This window comes from Amphibalanus amphitrite, unplaced genomic scaffold (assembly GCF_019059575.1).
Source record: "Amphibalanus amphitrite isolate SeventyFive unplaced genomic scaffold, NRLGWU_Aamphi_draft 000254F_arrow, whole genome shotgun sequence".
Classification (NCBI taxonomy): domain Eukaryota; kingdom Metazoa; phylum Arthropoda; class Thecostraca; order Balanomorpha; family Balanidae; genus Amphibalanus; species Amphibalanus amphitrite.
The window spans coordinates 521,316-540,404 of record NW_024881749.1 but is presented as its reverse complement, the minus strand read 5'-3'; the positions used below and the strand labels follow the sequence as shown (position 1 = coordinate 540,404).

The 19,089-nt window shown below is 47.3% G+C and overlaps 1 protein-coding gene across 1 annotated transcript in view; it reads left to right on the top strand.

Annotated features, from left to right (window-relative positions):
• Positions 1-19,089, top strand: part of LOC122386498 (polyamine-transporting ATPase 13A3-like) — a 96,479-nt gene that overhangs the window by 54,223 nt on the left and 23,167 nt on the right. The window contains exons 8-11 of the mRNA XM_043375746.1: positions 1,292-1,418; positions 13,910-14,067; positions 17,188-17,376; positions 18,672-18,902. Coding sequence (XP_043231681.1) covers positions 1,292-1,418; positions 13,910-14,067; positions 17,188-17,376; positions 18,672-18,902 — 705 coding nt within the window. The remainder of the gene's footprint in view (positions 1-1,291; positions 1,419-13,909; positions 14,068-17,187; positions 17,377-18,671; positions 18,903-19,089) is intronic.

The following is a 19,089-nucleotide window of genomic DNA, read 5'->3' as shown; positions in this document are numbered from 1 at the left end:
TTTGGTGAGACACCAGCAGGTCTCGGGGGGCCGATTCGAAATGGCGCACTAGGAAGCTAGTAAGACTAGGCGGCCAAGTGACACTTGAATGTAGTGACACTAAGCGGTATTTTACACCAATCAGCTAGTGGTTCAGCGCGAACCGAAATCGCATAGTGACGCTTGAAATCAAGTGTCACTAGGGCCTTAGTGCGCCAACGCGAATCGGTCCCTTGAACTTAGCAGATCTAAGTTCAAGGGACCGAGGGAGGGACCGAGGGAGCGAGGGTTAACCCTCGCACGTGTGGGGGTTGAATTGACCCCCCATGGTTTTTCGCAAATCACTCGCGCAAAAAGCGGCAAATCGCGACGAAACTTTCACTACCTCCGAGTTGATCAATTTTACACCTACTCTGAAAATTTCATGACCCTGACCCAAGTGACCTTTGACCTGTCACCTATTTCTCGAGGCCATGTTTGGCCGGAATCGCGATTCGGCGTATGTCAGCTCACATTATCCGCGCGTTTCCAGTCTTTTTGTGATTGTAAACGTCCAAACATATCAAATGATGTTTGTTCCATGCATCACGGTGGGTGTCAAGGTCACCTGAAGGTCAGGTCAGGTCATTGACCTTTGATGACCTCGGCTCACTTTTTAGAGTTTTACATGTTTCTAGGGTAGTTTTTTTCGGGCTGATTTCGAATTTAGCATCCATTTGAACGTTTAAGAAGTAGTTTTAGTGCCATCGTAACATGTTACGACGCCTTCAGTGGTGGCTGACACCTACTATGGATAGCGGGTAGGACGCGTACTGGTTGACCTGACCTGACCTGACCCGACCTAGCCTAAACGTATACAGACATCATATGTGATCAAAACTAACATGATATACGTGATCAGCACACCGAAAAACCCCATAACAGCTTCACTTTAAGAAGTTCTAGCAGGTCCTGATTTTCCCGACTTTTGGGTCATTGACCTGACCTGGAAGGTCAACCAATGACTTAGGACCTTAAAATTGGGTATCATCGGCTTCCTCTCGTCACGGGCAGTACGCTCGTTTTTTTCCGCGAAGCTCTAGTTCGATCAGGGGCCGAACGGCATGGGGGGGGTCCAACCGATCCCCCCTCCTACACATTAGACGCTGTAAAATGCCGCACACATGCGAGGGTGTAAATGTCTCCATAGGTCAATACAAATACAAATACAAGTATAAAAATTCCGCGTGTATTCGAGAGGCTGGCTCTCTCTACCGACTGGTGGTTGTCGTCCAGGTGTGTTTAGTCAGTCGTTGTGCCGTTGTGTTTCCAGGTACCGTTGCCGCCGGACGACAAGCCGTTCGATCTGGATCAGAGCAGCCAGCACACGGTACTCAGCGGCACCACGGTCCTGCAGACAAAGGCCTCCGAGCACCCGCTGGCCGTGGTCATTCGCACCGGTAAGCGTCCCCGGCCTGCAGTTATTAGGCCTGCAGCCAATCTGAAAATAGCGTGCTTACTGCTTGGGGTGCCATTCTAGCAGCTCTCGCATTGCGCCTGGCTTCAGCACACGCCGACAACTGAGCAGTAGGGGAGAGTGGGGTAAGATGCCCAGGGTGGGAAAGACGCCCCACCCCGTCTAGCGGCGAAACAAAGAATCGAACCTGGAAATTAATGTTCTTAGCGTAAAGCGGAAGCCTGCCGTGTTAGCTGCACGAAAATTTGCGAAGCTCAGTTGGGCAACGGCTGGCTGGTGATTGCATGTTTTTTATTTGCTGCTTTCAAAAATATTTTGTTGTCAAAACATTGTAAATATCAAAGAAGGTAGATAATTTTTTGCGTCCCTTGCTATAGTCGTGATACATTAACATGCGTGTACTGTGTCCCAAACAGTTTGTTTCAGGGTGTAGTTTTATGGCTAACAAATTGTACTGATTTAAAGGGACCCTCCCACCTTCAAAAAAGTTAATGAATTGGCATGAAAGTGATGTCGCTCGGTTCAGAAAGAGCAAAAACGAATAACGGCCAAATTTCATCGAAAAATATTCACCGGTTTTCAAGATATTAGACTTTTACTTTTGTTTACTTTTTGGGATCTCCGCTGTTCCTAGCGACTTTATTTGAAAGTGCGGCATTTGTTGCGCGCAAAGCAGCATATACCACCGCGTGCTACAAAACGTTTTAGTCAAACATTTAACGGACGTTCGAAAGCCTGATGACGTCATCAGATTCCCGTAATGGTTAAGAGATAGGGACCACGCTGGTCCCACCCTGCAAGTAAAGGGAAGAAATTTCTTGAACACCATAAAGCTGCGGGGGTTGCGACCAGGATAAATGGTGGTTTCTGAGCCTGGCCGCAAACTTGGCTATCTCAACTCAAAACTAATGTTAAGGTGGGAGGGTCCCTTTAATGTTACTTCGGTACCTTGAGGTAAGATGCCCCCTGTCCTGATGGGGAAAGACGCCCCCTAAATCCGTAGGCAATCCTTCAAGCAGCCCGTCAAATCATTTATTGCATACTTGTGATGAGAGACAAAAGCCGATCTGGGACTATTGAGAGTCCAGTACGGTCGGGTGCTCCCCATGCCGGTCTCTCGGCCCACACAGCGACTTTTTGGGCGGCATCTGACTCTGAGAGCCCTCACGACGGCCTCTGTGGGCCCCATTATTGGCTCCAGGGGACCAGGGCCCCTGACGACATCCTTTGAGGGCTCCCCTCCCACATTGGCTCCACGGGCCGCGCTGGCATCTGAGGTCCCCACGATGGGCTCGAGGGCCCTCAAGCATAATGAAGACCTATAAGGGCCCCACAGTGGTCTCCGAACGCCACCACGGAGGCTTGTTTGGCCGCGCTGGACTATGATGGCCCTAACGATGATCTCTGAAACCCATTACGACTACTTTTGAGGGCCCTTACGATGACGTTTAGTGTCTACTACTGGCTCGAAGGGACTACTGATCCGTTCAGGCGATTCACGTGCCCATTTATGTCACTTATAGTGCAGGGGGCATCTTCCCCAACGCCAGGGGGCGTCTTTCCCACCCTGTGGGATAAGATGCCCCCTTTCACTTCTTCAGGAAAATGCTTAATAGCAAAAAAGTTAGCATATTTCAGGCACGAAAGTGTGATATTTTTGGAGAAAAAGTGATGTCGGCTTCCGTTGAAACTCCAAGTTTTTGCTTTCCGATCGTCATTTTCGAATAATATATGACATAGTAAAACCCTAGGCATCTTTCCCCACTCTCCCCTACTTTTATGTTGCAGGACTTCAATCCTGTTAGCGATATAGGTATCCGGGCCGGAAATACTCGGCAAATGGAGCCATTAACCCTCGCCGGTCGAGGGGGGTGCCGCCCCCCCCATAGGTTTTTTTCTCTCGCGATAGCTCCGAACATGCTGGCGATAGTGAAACCTAGCATACCTGACCTTTGATTCAAGCCGGATCTTTTGACACCAACCGCATTTTCGGGTCAGGTCAGGTCACTGACCTATGACGTCATAAGTGAACCTCTGCATGGTCTTCAGATGTCGCAAATTCGCAACGCCCTCATTGCCAGAGGAGCTTTCACAGGGAAATGAAACTTGCAAGATCTAGTATCCATTACGAGTCTCACAACTTGTATATCTCGAATTTTTCCTAAAGGTCATATGAGGTCAGGTCATTTTCGTGACCTCACCATTACAAGTCAATGGGGAAAAATGAAAACTGCTATTCTGGCGCCTGGAACGATCTCCAACTATCTCAAGCACACAGAATCGTGATTTAATGCACTCCTTGCAAGGTTAGATGCGTCACTTTTGCAATGTTGCCCTTGCGTGACGTCATTTATGACGTCATCAAGGTCATATTAGTTTTTCGTCAATAACTCCCGATCAAATTGAGCTAGCGAGTCGGGAAAGCCACCAATGGACTCAGGAAGACCTGCCGAATCGAAAGATATACAAAATGACCTCTTTCGACCCACTTCGTGACCTGGGGGCGCTGACCTGACCTTGACCTGAGGTCAACACCCTAAGTTGATCTGACTCGAACAAAAAGTATATCATTCGACGCGCCTGAACGAGATGAACACTATACTGCCAAAATCGGCGCTCTGTTGCCGTTTTTTGCGAAGTTATTCACCAAAAACTGAACCGTACCTTAGGGCACGTGACCCCTGACCTCAGAGTTAACCGGTTGGCCTAGGACCTTAAAATCGGGTACGAATCTCTGCGTCTCGTAACGGCGCACACGCTCGTTTTTCCGCGACGCGCTAGCTCCACCAGGGGCGAAACGGAGAGAGGGGGGTCGTACCCGCCCCCCCCTCGGCCGGCGCGTATGTAGAAAACCAATAGGTCCGGCGAGGGTTAAAGCAACACAACTTAAATTGCGCTGGAAGTGGAGTTTCTTGTTCCTTTCTAGTAGGGTCGGAGAATAACCAGCGGCCTAACCCAGCACCAACTGGGCTGTTTTATACCTATGAGTTACTGCGAGTTACGACCTCCAGGGGAGGGGTTGGATCCGAGTCAGCCCCCCCCCCTCACACATGTTATCTCAAGAGCCAATGGTTACATCAAGCCCTGGTGGCGTTTGAAAACTCCCCACGATACCTTTCCAAAGCCTTTTTCTGATTTCAAGACTGAGGTCAAATTTCGGGTTAATATCATGTCATATTCATATTCTGGGGTAACTGCATGATAAGACTTATGAACGACATAATTAGTATACTTCCGGCCCAATTTTCAACCAAAGTGACCTCAAGGCCTAGAGGAGGTAAGTACCCTGTGAGCATAAGCGTCATGCTTATCGTGGGTCAAGGAAGGTCCAGGTTAGGTCACAAAAGGTCACTTTGAGACAACAGTCGACAAGAGTTGCAATAATTCTTTAGATATAGAATTGTGTACTTATTTTGATGATAGCCCGCGCCCCAGTGGTGGTCTCAGCCAACTTCGCCATAGTGGGGGGGGGGGCATATTTTACCACCTACCTCTAACTAAAAAACTAAGAGGGCTAGAAAGACACGATAAAAACAGTCGATAGCCCTCAATGCGTACGTCTGAAAGTATTTCAGTCATTTTTCATCTTAGAGCAATATTGGGGTCACCAGAGGTCATCATAGGCCAAAATGTGCTAAATGTCATTATATTTTTCAGAAAACATGCCGTTATCTCAGGAACTATGATAGCTAGAAAAACGCATGGAAAAGCAATCGATAGTTTTTGAACTCTTCTTTTGATAAGGTCATCATCAAAATTGACCTCAGGTGTCAACAGTTAAGCCTCCATAGGTCAAACATTGTAAAAATAGCTATTTTCGGATAAAACTTCTTTTCACGAATAACTTTTGAACCAGCAAAGATGAAAAATTGGCAATGGTACTATCGTGTTTCTCTCCTTCAGCCGCTTCGAAAAATAATCCTGGAAATCCAACGGTCAAACTTTGACCTCAGTTCAAGGTCACATGGTGACCCAAATAGGTCATGCTGCATAATGCATATCATTCGATGCGTTTCGACAAGACAAACACAATGAAGCCATCCCAGCGTTCTATATCTCTCCAATCGAGAGTTATTGGCAAAAATCTGTTTGTAGCCTCAAATGACCTCGGATGACCTTTCTAGAGACTATCAGCAAAAAAGACACCTTGGTCGTCACGGATGGTCCAAATCATGGTGATTCTGAAGTATTTGGAATGTTCCTATGCGTACACAGGGATCTAGAGAGATTTTCATCTTTCTCCATTGACTTATAATGGAAAGGTTACGCCACTGGCCTGACCTTAAGTCACGGATATAAAAAATCCGAGATATACAAATTATAGGAGCCTATAACATCATGTAATCCACCAAGGTTTAAACGTCTCTGACAAAAACTACAGGCTGGACATGATTGCAAACTTTTTATTAGGTTTAGTCAGTTAACTTGACCTGGTGACCTGACCTGACATGACCTGGGGTCAAAAATTTCACACATTGTCCACAGTTGATGACCAGAAAGCTACTCCAAGCATCGCAGCGCTACGCGTCGCGGTATTTTGTTCACACGCAAAAAACGCGACAGGGTGGTAACACATGCCCCCCCCCCCCCTGGAACGAAGGATAGTGGTTATTCTGCGTCGATCTTAGCTATGTGGGTGTGTGACGCATGACATAGAGCTTATTTCACCCGCCGGAATCGATTGTCATATTTATATTACTCTCCGCTTCACTGGTCGGATGTATTAACTTGTTAGAATAGGGGAGAGTGGGCTAAGATGCCCAGGGTGGGAAAGACGCCCACCCCCTCTAGCGGGGAAACAAAGAATCGAACCTGGAAATTAATGTTCTTAGCGTAAAGCGGAAGCCTGCCTTGTTAATAGCACAAAAATTTGCGAAGCTCAGTTGGGCAACGGCTGGCTGGTGATTGTATGTTTTTTATTTGCTGCTTTCAAAAAATATTTTGGTGTCAAAACATTGTAAATGTCAAGGAAGGTAGATAATTTGTGCGTCCCTTGCTATAGTCGTGATACATTAACATGCATCTACTGTGTCCCAAACAGTTTGTTTCATTGTGTAGTTTTACGGCTAACAAATTGTACTGATTTAATGTTACTTCGGTACCTTGGGGTAAGATGCCCCTTGTCCTGATGGGGAAAGACGCCCCCCTGAATCCGTAGGCTGTCCTTCAAGCAGCCCGTCAAATCATTTATTACATACTTGTGATGAGAGACGAAAGCCAATCTGGGACTATTGAGAGTCCAGTACGGTCGGGTGCTCCCCATGCCGGTCTCTCGGCCCACACAACGACTTTTTGGGCGGCATCTGACTCTGAGAGCCCTCACGACGGCCTCTGTGGGCCCCATTATTGGCTCCAGGGCCCCTCACGACATCCTTTGAGGGCTCCCACGTTGGCTCCACGGGCCGCGCTGGCATCTGAGGTCCCCACGATGGGCTCGAGGGCCCTTAAGAATCATGAAGACCTATAAGGGCCCCACAGTGGTCTCCGAACGCCACCACGGAGGCTTGTTTGGCCGCGCTGGATTATGATGGCCCTAACAATGACCTCTGAAGCCCCTTACGACTACTTTTGAGGGCCCTTACGATGACGTTTGGTGTCTACTGCAGGCGCGAAGGGACTACTGATCCGTTCAGGCGATGCACGTGCCCATTTATGTCCCTTATAGTGCAGGGGGCATCTTCCCCAACCCCAGGGGGCGTCTTTTCCACCCTGTGGGGTAAGATGCCCCCTTTCACTTCTTCAGGAAAATGCTTAAAAGCAAAAAAAGTTATGATATTTCAGGCACGAAGTGTGATATTTTTCGAGAAAAATGATGTCGGCTTCCGTTTTAACTCCAAGTTTTTGCTTTCAGATCGTCATTTTCGAATAATATATGACATAGCAAAACCCTGGGCATCTTTCCCCACTCTCCCCTACCTATGACGTCATTGTACGATTTACATGTTGAAGCTATATATTACCAAGATATATTACCACTTGTAGTTCCAAAATTACCATTAACCCTCGCACCGACGGGGGGGGGCGGATATCCGCCCCCCCCCTGAGGTTTTTCGCGAATAGCGGGAAAACCGCGGCGCGTAGCGCCGCGAAATTTCGTATGACTATAACCTCATCAATTTTACACATGGTGTGCAAGTTTGAACCTCCTACCTTTTAAGGTCAGGTCACCAGGTCACTTTGAATGACCCAACCTCAAGTCACTTTTTTGCAACTTTGTCACCGTGCCAGAGCTACAGTAGATGTCGGAGGCCTTTGAAAGTCGCAGGATATTATTAGGTCATTAGTAGCTACAATTTGTATATCTCTGAATTTTGATATCGGTGACCTAAGGTCAGGTCAATTTCGCGACCTCCCCATTATAAGTCAATGGGGGAAAAATCAACTCCCTGTTTTTACCACTAAAACGGGTCGGAATGGCCCCATATACCATACATGACTTCATATACGATCAACCTTCACTACCTTGAGGTCTGTTTTGCTGTTGGGCAGCTGTGAGGTCATGTGACGTCATCAAAGGTCACCAAAGGTTTTTGGCCAATAACTCCGTACAGGAACAAGATACAGACGCGTGGATGGTCTCATTGTGTTCAGCTCGTCAAGACGCATCGAATGATATACATGATGACCTCGAGGTCACGTGACCTGAGGTCAACCTTTGACCTTGACCTTTCGAGGTCAACATATATATCATTCGATGCGGATTGACGAGAGGATCACGATGATGCCCTTAGTTTGTTCCTATCTTGACTAATCCGAAAGTTATTCGAGAAAAACTCTCTCCATATCTAGCGCCGCCATTTTGACTTTTTCGACCCCTGTGACGTCATCTTTGACCTGACCTGAAAATGACCTTTGTAAAAATTGTAGATCTTGGCCGTGCATATCCGATGCCGTTTACCGCTTGTCGCTATCTTGCTTCGTTCTCGAGATCTCAGGGGGGGGGGCGTTCATCCGCCCCCCCCCCGTCGGTGCGAAGCTGGCGCAGACCCCCGTCGGTGCGCGGGTTAACAACTAAACTTTGGCACACTTCCAACAATTTTTAATGTATTTTCAAAGCTGTTGATTTTTATTGTTAGTTTTATCGTGCCGTTTTTTTACTGAAGCTTTTCTTTTTAAATTAAAGATAACCAGGTTGAAGATCTGATCTTTTGTGTCTTTCAAGCTTTCGATTTTCGGTCTGCTGGTAAACTCTGTTTTTGACGATTTTTTTAACCCTCGGCGGCACAGGGGTTGATGCAACCCTCCTAGGGCTTTTCGCAAATAACTCGCGCAAAAAGCGGCCGAACGCAACGAAACTTTCAGTAACCTTGCGTTGATCAATATTACACCTACCCTGAACATTTTATGACCCTGAACCAAATGACCAATTGACATGTGACCTACTTTTCGAGACCATGTTTGGCCGAAATCGCGATTCGGCGCGTGTCGGTGCGCATTAGCCGCGCGTTTGCAGTCTTTTCGTGGTTTCATACGGTCAAACATGTGATTTGTTGTTGCTCCCATGCATTACGGTGGATGTCAAGGTCACCTGATGGTCAGGTCAGGTCATTGACCTTTGATGAACTCGGCCCATTTTTCCGAGTTTTACGTGTTTCGAGGCTAGTTTTTGGAGCTGAATTAGAATTTAGCAACCATATGAACATTTATGAAGTGGTTTTGTGCCTTCGTAACATGTTACGGAGCTGTCAGAAGCGGTTGACACGTATGTACTACGAATAACCGGCAGAACCTCTACTGGTTGACCTGACCTGACCTGACCCTACCTGGCCTAAATGCATAAAGACATCATCTGTGATCAAAATTAACATGATATTCGTGATCAGCACCCCGAAAACCCAATAGTAGCCACACTTTACGACGTTCTAGCAGGTCCCGATTTTCCCGACTTTTGGGTCATTGACCTGACCTGGAAGGTCAATTGATGACCAACCTAGGACCTTAAAATCGGGTATTATCGGCTTCCTCTCGTCACGGGCAGCACGCTCGTTTTAGGCGAAGCTTTAGCTCGATCAGGGGCCAAACGCGTAGGGAAGGGGGGGGGGGGCATACCAAGTACCAGCCCTTGTGCCGTCGAAGTACGCAAAATGGCCTGTGCTGGCGAGGGTTCAACCGGGCCCCGTAGGGCTATCGGCGGACCCTACCACAAGTAAGGGGGGAGGGCGTTTCGACTCCCCCTTACGATCTCGGAAAGTTACCGGCTGATTTTCAAAATTCAAACGGCGTTGGATAGCATTCTGACGTCAATTGCGGCCATCCTATCATAGCCTCTGGATTCGTTTTGAGTCACAATGTGTAAAATTGATGCCCAAAGGGGTTCTGGAAGTTTGGTGACGATAGCTGCAGTCGTTTAGGTGATATCGACGGAAAAGGACAGGAGGCGTTTTGCCCCCCCCCCCCTACGGGGCGCGGGTTAAAGGGACTATCCCACCTTCAAAAAAGTACCATTTAGGATTCGGAAATGTTACTCATGATATTGTGACGAATTCTGCAAGTTTTTACGCGTTTTCATTGTATACTTTTTGAGATATTGCGACTTTTATATTTCATCGTGACGTCATTTAGATCGGGTCTCTGACGTAATGAAGGATTTACTTGAAGTCAATGTGGGGGGAATTTGGCAGCAAATATAGGTATTTGCTCTCAAATATGACGCGGCTCATACAATAACAAGTGTCTCTGATTAGCTTATTCGTAAATCAAGTGAAACTTCACATGCGTGAAAGGCGTTCAAAATGCAAATGACGTCATCAAATGGCCGTTAATAGTTAAGAGATAGGGCCTTAGCTAAGGCCCACTTTTCAAATGAAGGGAACGAATTTCTTTAACACCACGAAACTGAGGATATTGCGACCAGGATATAGGGGAAGCGGGGGTAGCACCGCCATGTGGGAAACACCGCCATCCTCTCTATCAGCAAAACTCTGAATTGTAAATGTAAACACCCGCCATTTCGGTGTCCGAACGGAAACGGGACGCCGCGTGAGGTAGGTTTCGCTAAGATTTATTTGATTTTGAGATCGCAATTGCCCATTTTGTGAATTTCAAACAATCGTTGTAATCATTTGGCATGTTTTAGCAGCAAGTAAGTGGTCATTTCAAGTCAAAATGCCTTGATTTTTACGTTAAATTTGAGGGCATGAAGTGCTCTTCGTTGAGAAAGGAATTACAGAAGAATCGCGTCCCGGCTTGTTTTCCCGTCGGGGCGTTGTCGGTCCATGACTGTGTCTGGGGTAACACCGCCATGCTCGGCGGTGCTACCCCAAGGGGTGGCAAAATGGATAAAGCAGCAATGATGATTCACTCAGCTCGGAGAAGAGCTTTAGTTAGGCCGCAAACGTCGTCTGTTTTTTAACCTCACGTTTGACTTCACTGGATGTTCCGAAATAAACGTGAATTTGTCATGCTTTGTATGCATATTGTCCGTAACAAACAGTCTGATCTGTGACAAACAAACAACCAACTCTTGTGTGTCTTATATGAGTTTGAGTTACTATTTCAGACAGCAGTAACGCTTCCAAGGGTGGCTGTCACCGTAAGGCCGATCTGTGGATAACATCGCCATCAGTGGCGGTGCTACCCGCACATTTTTTGGAGGACGGAAAATGCAGGACTTGTTTTCAATGTCTGTAAAGTAGCGAAATTTTATAATGGAGCGCTGGAAACTATGCCAACATGTAGGAAAACATTCCTACTTTCACATGAATGCAAAAGAGTTTCGTTTTTACTACGCATATCAGCTCGGTGAGCAGAAATGCTTAAGGTGGCGGTGCTCCCCCCGCTTCCCCTACAGTGGTTTCTGAACCTGGCCGCCAACTTGGCTATCTCAACTCAGAACTAATGCAAAGTTGGGACAGTCCCTTTAACATTTACCGTTTTGTGACGATAAATGTTATGTAGTTGGGTCAGTTAAACGAGTTTATCCCGTACTGCTTGCTTCACGTGATAGGAGAGAAAATTATCAGATGTCGTTTAACTGATTTGTTAAACGTCTAGACGTTTAACAAACTGTAAAAAGTCTAGTGGGCATTTCGTCTAGTATAAATTATGTATTTTTATATGAAATTTATTTTTTACCTTTAACCCTCGCCCTGGCAGGGGGGGTCGATGCGACCCCCCTAAGGTTTTTCGAAGATAGCGTAAAAACGGCGGCGCGCAGCGCCGCCAAATTTGGCACAGCCTATGGGGCAACCTTTTTACATATGACCTAAAAATTTCAGGTCCGGGTGACCTTGGGTCAGGTCACCAGGTCAGAAAAACCGGTACAAGGTCATGGTCAAATTTCAATTTTCTTTTTGCACCTGTCCAACTCACAGTTTTGCACTGATTTCCTTCAAACTTTCAGGATGTGCTAAGGTCACCGAGTTGTATAACATATAGCTCGCGTTTTTTGAGGTCACTGACCTGAGGTCAGTTAGAGGTCATTACGTCGTAATGTTAAGCCTATGGGAAAATACTAAATTCGGAAAATACTGGAGATATCCGCTTCGTTCTATCACTTTTGTGCTTTGAAACCACAGTACTTAACAGCAGGTCACTTGGTGCTTCTTTGTTTGGAGTACTTATCCATGGGTCAGGTCAAATGAGGTCAACTGAGGTCAAATGACGTTTTTGCCAATAACTTGGCACATAATGACGCTAGAGCTTAAAAAATGGTATCATTGTGTTCCTGGTGATCAGCCGAATCAAATGATATGCGATATGATGCAATTTGGTTAACTTTAACATAATTTATTAATTTAAGTTTACTTAACATTTAAGAAAAACTTCAAGTACACTTCAGCAAGCTAAAAAGTACATCATTCGACGCGCCTTGACGTGCTGAGTTCACTGGTGCTTTTCTTTTTGTTCTATCTTAATTACATCAAACGTTATAAGCGAAAAACTTTTGACCTGTTTTTAGCGAAATTTTTACATTTATACCCCCAAAACCCCCCTAAATATTGACCTAGAGCAACCAAATTTGCACAGGGGCGAGAACTCCAGGGGGCCCACCTACCTACCAAATTTGGTGTTTCTAGGTGCCATAGGAGCCAATCGCGAGGGGGGGGTCGCATCGACCCCCCTCCCTGCCAGGCCGTGTTATGAAAAATGCCCTGCCAGGGCGAGGGTTAACCCTCGCCGGCCGAGGGGGGGGGGGCGGGTGCCGCCCCCCCCCCATAGGGTTTTTTCGCGATAGCTCCGAACACGCAGGCGATAGAGAGCTGAAACTTGGCATACCTGACCTTTGATCCAAGCCGCATCTTTTGACGCCAACCGCATTTTTGGGTCAGGTCAGGTCACTGACCTATGACGTCATAAGTGAACCTCTGCACGGTCTTCAGATGTCGCAACTTCGCAACGCCCTCACTGCCAGAAGAGATGTCACAGGGAAATGAAACTTGCAGGATCTGGTATCCATTATGAGTCCCACAAGTTGTATATCTCGGATTTTTCCTAAAGGTCATATGAGGTCAGGTCATTTTCGTGACCTCACCATTATAAGTCAATGGGGAAAAATGAAAACTGCTATTCTGGCGCCGGGAACGATCTCCAACTATCTCAAGCACACATAATCGTGATTTGATGCACTCCTTGCAAGGTTAGATGCGTCACTTTTGCAATGTTGACCTTGCGTGACGTCATTTATGACGTCATCAAGGTCATACTAGTTTTTCGTCAATAACTCTTGATCAAATTGAGCTAGCGAGTCGGGAAAGCCACCAATGGACTCAGGAAGGCCTGCCGAATCGAATGATATGCAACATGACCTCTTTCGACCAACTTCGTGACCTGGGGGTGTTGACCTGACCTTGACCTGAGGTCAACACCCCAAGTTGACCTGACCCGGACAAATAGTATATCATTCGACGCGCCTGGGCGAGGCGAACACGATGCTGCCAAATTTGTCGCTCTGCGGCCGTTTTGTACGAAGTTATTCACCAAAAACTGAACCATACCTTGGGGCACTTGACCTGACCTCAGAGGTCACCGGTTGACCTAGGACCTTAAAATCGGGTACCAATCTCTGCGTCTCGTAACGGCGCACACGCTCGTTTTTTCCGCGACGCGCTAGCTCCACCAGGGGCGAAACGGCAAGGGGGGGGTCGTACCCGCCCCCCCTCGGCCGGCGCGTATGTAGAAAACCAATAGGTCCGGGGAGGGTTAAGCGCCCGAAACATATCGGCGGTACGGGATAAAATAATTAAATCGCTCGACGCTCGTAAGTAGAAAAAAATCTTTTAAACGTCTCGCCTTACGGCTCGACGTTTAAAAGATTTGTTCTACCTACTCGCGGTTTGATATATGATATCGCCAACAGGTCGGATCAGACTGCATAGAAATTATACAAAGCATGTCACCTTAGTGCAGAAAAGGCATGATAGTCTTATGTTGCGAGCTTACACTGCTCATAGTCATTGATGAAAACATAGGATGACTGGATAATGGATTAGACCCTTAGGCGGTCGTGGGCTAACAATCGTTTCCGGTTCCCAGGTTTCGATACACAGAAAGGAGCCCTGGTTCGCTCTGTATTGTTTCCCAAGCCAGTGGACTTTCAGTTTTACGCCGACTTTACGAAGTACGTTCTCGGCTGTCTGGTGCTGGGAATAGTGGCGGCCTGTTACTCGGCCTACGCCTGGACCGTCAACAATGTGAGTACCTGACATGGGATGACCTGACGTCAATCTTGATAATACCTTATCAAAAGAAGAGCTCAAAGGCTATCAATTGCTTTTTCATACGTTTTTCTAGCTATCATACACCCAACATATGCCCAACATATGCACTATGGTGAAGTTGGCTGAGACCGCCACTGGGGCGCAGGGTTAATTTAGCACCTCTAAGGCACTAAAAATTGGTCAATTAAAAAGTATGTCATAGGGTACTTCACTTTTGTAGCGCATAGGAATACGTCGTTCTTGAGAATAACCAACACATACCTAGCCCTCGCCGGCACAGGGGGCCGGGGGGTTGATGCAACCCCCCTAAGGTTTTTCGCGAATAACTCGCGTAAAAAGCGGCCGATCGCGACGAAACTTTCAGTATACCCTTTGTAGTTCCTGAGATAACGGCATGTGTTCTGAAAAACATGACATTGGACAAATTTTGAACTTTGATGACCTCTGGTGACCCTAATATTGCTCTATGATGAAAAATGACTGAAATACCTTCAAACCTACGCATGGAGAGCTATCGACTGCTTTTTACCGCGTCTTTCTAGCCCTCTTAGTTTTTGAGTTAGAGATGGGTGGTAACATATGCCCAACATATGCACTATGGTGAAGTTGGCTGAGACCGCCACTGGGGCGCGGGGTTAATTTAGCACCTCTAAGGCACTAAAAATTGGTCAATTAAAAAGTATGTCATAGGGTACTACACTTTTGTAGCGCATAGGAATACGTCGTTCTTGAGAATAACCAACACATACCTAGCCCTCGCCGGCACAGGGGGCCGGGGGGTTGATGCAACCCCCCTAAGGTTTTTCGCGAATAACTCACGTAAAAAGCGGCCGATCGCGACGAAACTTTCAGTACCCTCGCATTGATCAATTTTACACCTACCCTTACAATTTCATGACCCTGACCCCAATGACCTTTGACCTGTGACCTCTTTTCCGAGACCATGTTTGGCCGAAATCGCGATTCGGCGTATGTCGGCTAACATTAGCCGCGCGTTTGCAAGCTTTTTGTGGTTTCAAACGTTCAAACATGTGATTTGATGTCGCTCCCATACATTAGGGTGGGTGTCAAGGTCACCTGAAGGTCAGGTCAGGTCATTGACCTTTAGTGACCTCGGGTGACCTCGGTTCACTTTTTTTAGTTTTACATGTTTCTAGGCTAGTTTTTGGAGCTGAATTCGAATTTGGCAACCATTGGAACATTTACGAAGTAGTTTTGGTGCCTTCGTAACATGTTACGAAGCTGTCAGAGGCGGTTGGCACGTATTACGAATACCCGTCACAACCCCTACCGGTTGACCTGACCTGACCTGACCCGACCTGGTCTAAATGCTTAAAGACATCATCTCTGATCAAAACTAACACGATATTCGTGATCAGCAGCCCGGAACACCACACAGCAGCCACAATTTACGACTTTCTATCAGGTCCCGATTTTCCCGGTTTTCGGGTCATTGACCTGACCTGGAAGGTCACCCGATGACCTAGGACCTTAAAATGGGGTATCATCGGCTTCGTCTCGTGACGGGCAACACGCTCGTTTTTTCCGCGAAGCTCTAGCTCGATCAGGGGCCAAACGCGAGGGGGGTCGTACCAACCCCCCCCCCCCCCTTGTGCCGTCGAAGGACGCAAAATGGCCTGTGCCGGCGTGGGCTAGTGGAAAACAACCGTTGCAATCACCGCGGTGCACAGGTGTGTGTGGATGTCAACGAAGAGGCAGTCAAGATTCGCGTGCTCCGTATGTAGAAGTTATGTTCACTTTTACCAGACCAGTGCAGTGAGGGTGCTCCGTAGAAGTGCTGTTCACTTTTACCAGACCAGTGCAGTGAGGGTGCTCCGTGTGCTCCGCCAGTGGAACTGTTGACCGCTCAGTGTTAACCCGCGCCCCGCTGGGGTCTGCCGACCAACGCGCCCTGCTGGGGGGGGGGGGGGGCTACTTTGGCCCCCATAAGATCTCGAGAACCACGCAACATAGCGACAAGCGGTAAACGGTGTTGGATAGCCCCATCAGGGAACTATCTTGTGACCCAAATTCGTTGACCTAGGTCAAACCGATGACGCCACAGGTCAGGTCAAATGTCGAATTTTCACCGTTTACAGGCATTTCAAGAAAATAGAAATGCGTTGTAAAATCGAGTAAAATGCATTTCATTGAAAATCATCGATGGGAAAATGTTCGTCAAACACATATTTTGCTATTTGAGGTCACTGATACCAGGTCGGGTCACAGAGGTCAGGTCACTGAGCTTCACATTATGAAAATATCATGTGATCCATGTTTTATGGTCCATTTTATATACCAAATACGATTATGTGGGTCAGGCAGTCTTTAGGGTCAGTTTATATTATGTTTCGGTGAAGGTCAGGTCAAGGTCAGGTCAAGGTCAGGTCAAACTAGGTCAAATTTCAAAGTTGATATCTTTACATAAAATGGGTATCGTTTCGATGCAGCTCGTCACGGGGAGTTCAATGGTGGTTTTGTTCTGCGCTACGTGGTCTAGAATTGCTAAAAATTGAGTTTAAAAATATGACATCATCAATTTTGAAGTTTTTTTTCGCTATAACTTGGCCAAAAAAGGAGGTATCGATCTAAAATTTGGTAGGTATATAGAACAGTGCAGGAACTATCACATATATTCCGGTTTTTCCGAAATTCGGAAAATGTAGGTATTTGATTTTTTTGAGTTGCTAAAAAATCAATTTTTTGAATTTCGGGGGTCAAAATCCAAAAATTTTGAAAATTCGAGATTGCAGTGTTGTAGCGCTATCTTGTGTCTACATGGCCATATAAAGAACTTTGAAATTGCTTGGTAACTATAGCTTTTGTGAGCGTTTCACGATTTCATGTTTTTTGCTCATTTTTGCTCGAACATGACCTCAGTTTGACCTCAATAACTCCTGACCTAAGGTGACCTAAGACTTGAAATTTGGTGTGAAAGTGTCAAATTGATGCCTGGAAAGGTACTGAAAATTTGGCGGCGCTGCGCGCCGTCGTTTTCTTGCTTTTTAGGAAAAATCACAGGCGGGGCCAAATTGCCCCCCAGCGGGGCGAGGGTTAACAGACCAGACAATGAGGTTTGGCGTGCTCCGGCAGGCGCCGGTGGCCACGGTGGTGCTATTCAGCCTGGACATGATCACGTTCGTGGTGCCGGCCATGCTGCCCATCAACCTGTCGGCGCTGTACGCCTTCTCGCGGCGCCGCCTGAGACGCTCCGGCATCTACTGCCTCTGCTCCAAGTACATCCTCCTCTGCGGCGGCCTGGACGTCTTCTGCTTCGACAAGGTAGGCCCACGGCTGCACGGCGCCCACTGCCCAGCTGGTGATCGATGTCCTATTCCTTACTTGAATGTTTCGCTACGCAACGAAGGTAAGGATACACTGGTTTCAATTACCATACCAGTCATAATCAACTATGAGAACAATTCCTCTTACTGAGTTTGAATTCAATTGTTCGATAGAATATGCAATCTCTTGATTTGTTCGGTTCGTGTACCTACTTTTTATGACTACACTTGATTCACAAGGGCGTCAGCTTTCGAAAATCCAGGAAGCCTCACATTTCCGGAACCTATTACAGCCTAACTTTATTGAAAACAAAAACACCAACCATGACACGAGAAGAGCGGGCGCAGGGCTATGTACCTATGTAAGTACATACGTACGTGGTTGTAGGTAATTTGAATAGCGGCTCGCTTTCGGTCATGCTTACGCGCACAACGTAACTTTAACGACGTGTTTGAGTTCAGAAAACCTTTTTCGGAATATGTTTGCAATAAGGAGACTTATGTGGTTAGGAAAAACTAGTTTTACCGTCGTCCTATATTTCTTTAATTTTACGCATGATTGTAATTGATTTATTATCAAAACACTGCATACCGCCTTTATGCACTGTAGTATTCCGTTTTGTAAATGGCCCGGGCATGTAAATCGCGTTATTTGTCGGGCCACCTCCAGAGCTCCCTGGCTGCCCGTTTGAACTGAGGCCGCTTGGAGTGCAGGGGACCCAGGGCCCGCCAGCCAGCTGCAGTGGCTCCCACACGGCGCGGCAGCGGGGGGTCGGGCCCCAGGGCACTGCGCAGTGCGGACTCACGGACCGATACTGTGTGTGCAACACGCGGCGTCTCTCCCAGCGGAAACGGCATCTGGCAACGTACAGAGCTGGCACCCTCGGCCGTCGCAGAATACATACATACCTACTGGCGCGCACTTGGGACCCGTGTTTTTCATACATATTTTTTATGTACCTATCTTTTTTTTAACACGTGCGAAGAAGTGCAATCTACAACGACATTTTATAATGTTGGTCGGGATAGATAATTCTTTTTTCGACGTTGTGTAAAATAAATGTTTACGGACTAAACGCACAAACTGGGAATATCGACAATAATCATAATTCGCGCAGAACATGAATCAATCAGCACTAACTACCATTGCTGACACTGCCGAACTGCTGACAGTGCTGACACTGCTGACAGCGCTCTCACTGCCGACACTGCTGACAGTGCTGACACTGCTGACAGCGCTCTCACTGCCGACACTGCTGACAGTGCCGTTGCCACCCCGCTGTGCGCTGGCAGACGGGCACGCTGACAGAATCCGAGCTGGGTTTCGGCGCGCTGGTGCCCTCCGAGTCGTCGCAGCCGGCGGACGGGGCCGCGCAGGGGCCGGCGCGCTTCACGGAGGCACTCACAGAGCTGGCAGAGGTCGGCTGCGACGACCTGCGGCTGGTGGTGCTGGCCGCCTGCCACGGACTGACCGTCATCGACGGACGGCCGCACGGCGACCCGCTCGACCTGCCACTCTTCCAAGTAAACCACTACTTACAATAAACATGTTGTCAAGACTTCAACGTGGATTCTCGGTTATGTCTTCTTGCTCTTATATTAGGACATACTGTCCTCGTTTTATACCAATGCCATTTATACGCTTCATTCCATGCCTTATTTTGTTATCGGTATTGTACGCTATTTTAGTATTTTAGCAGGCTAGGCCCAT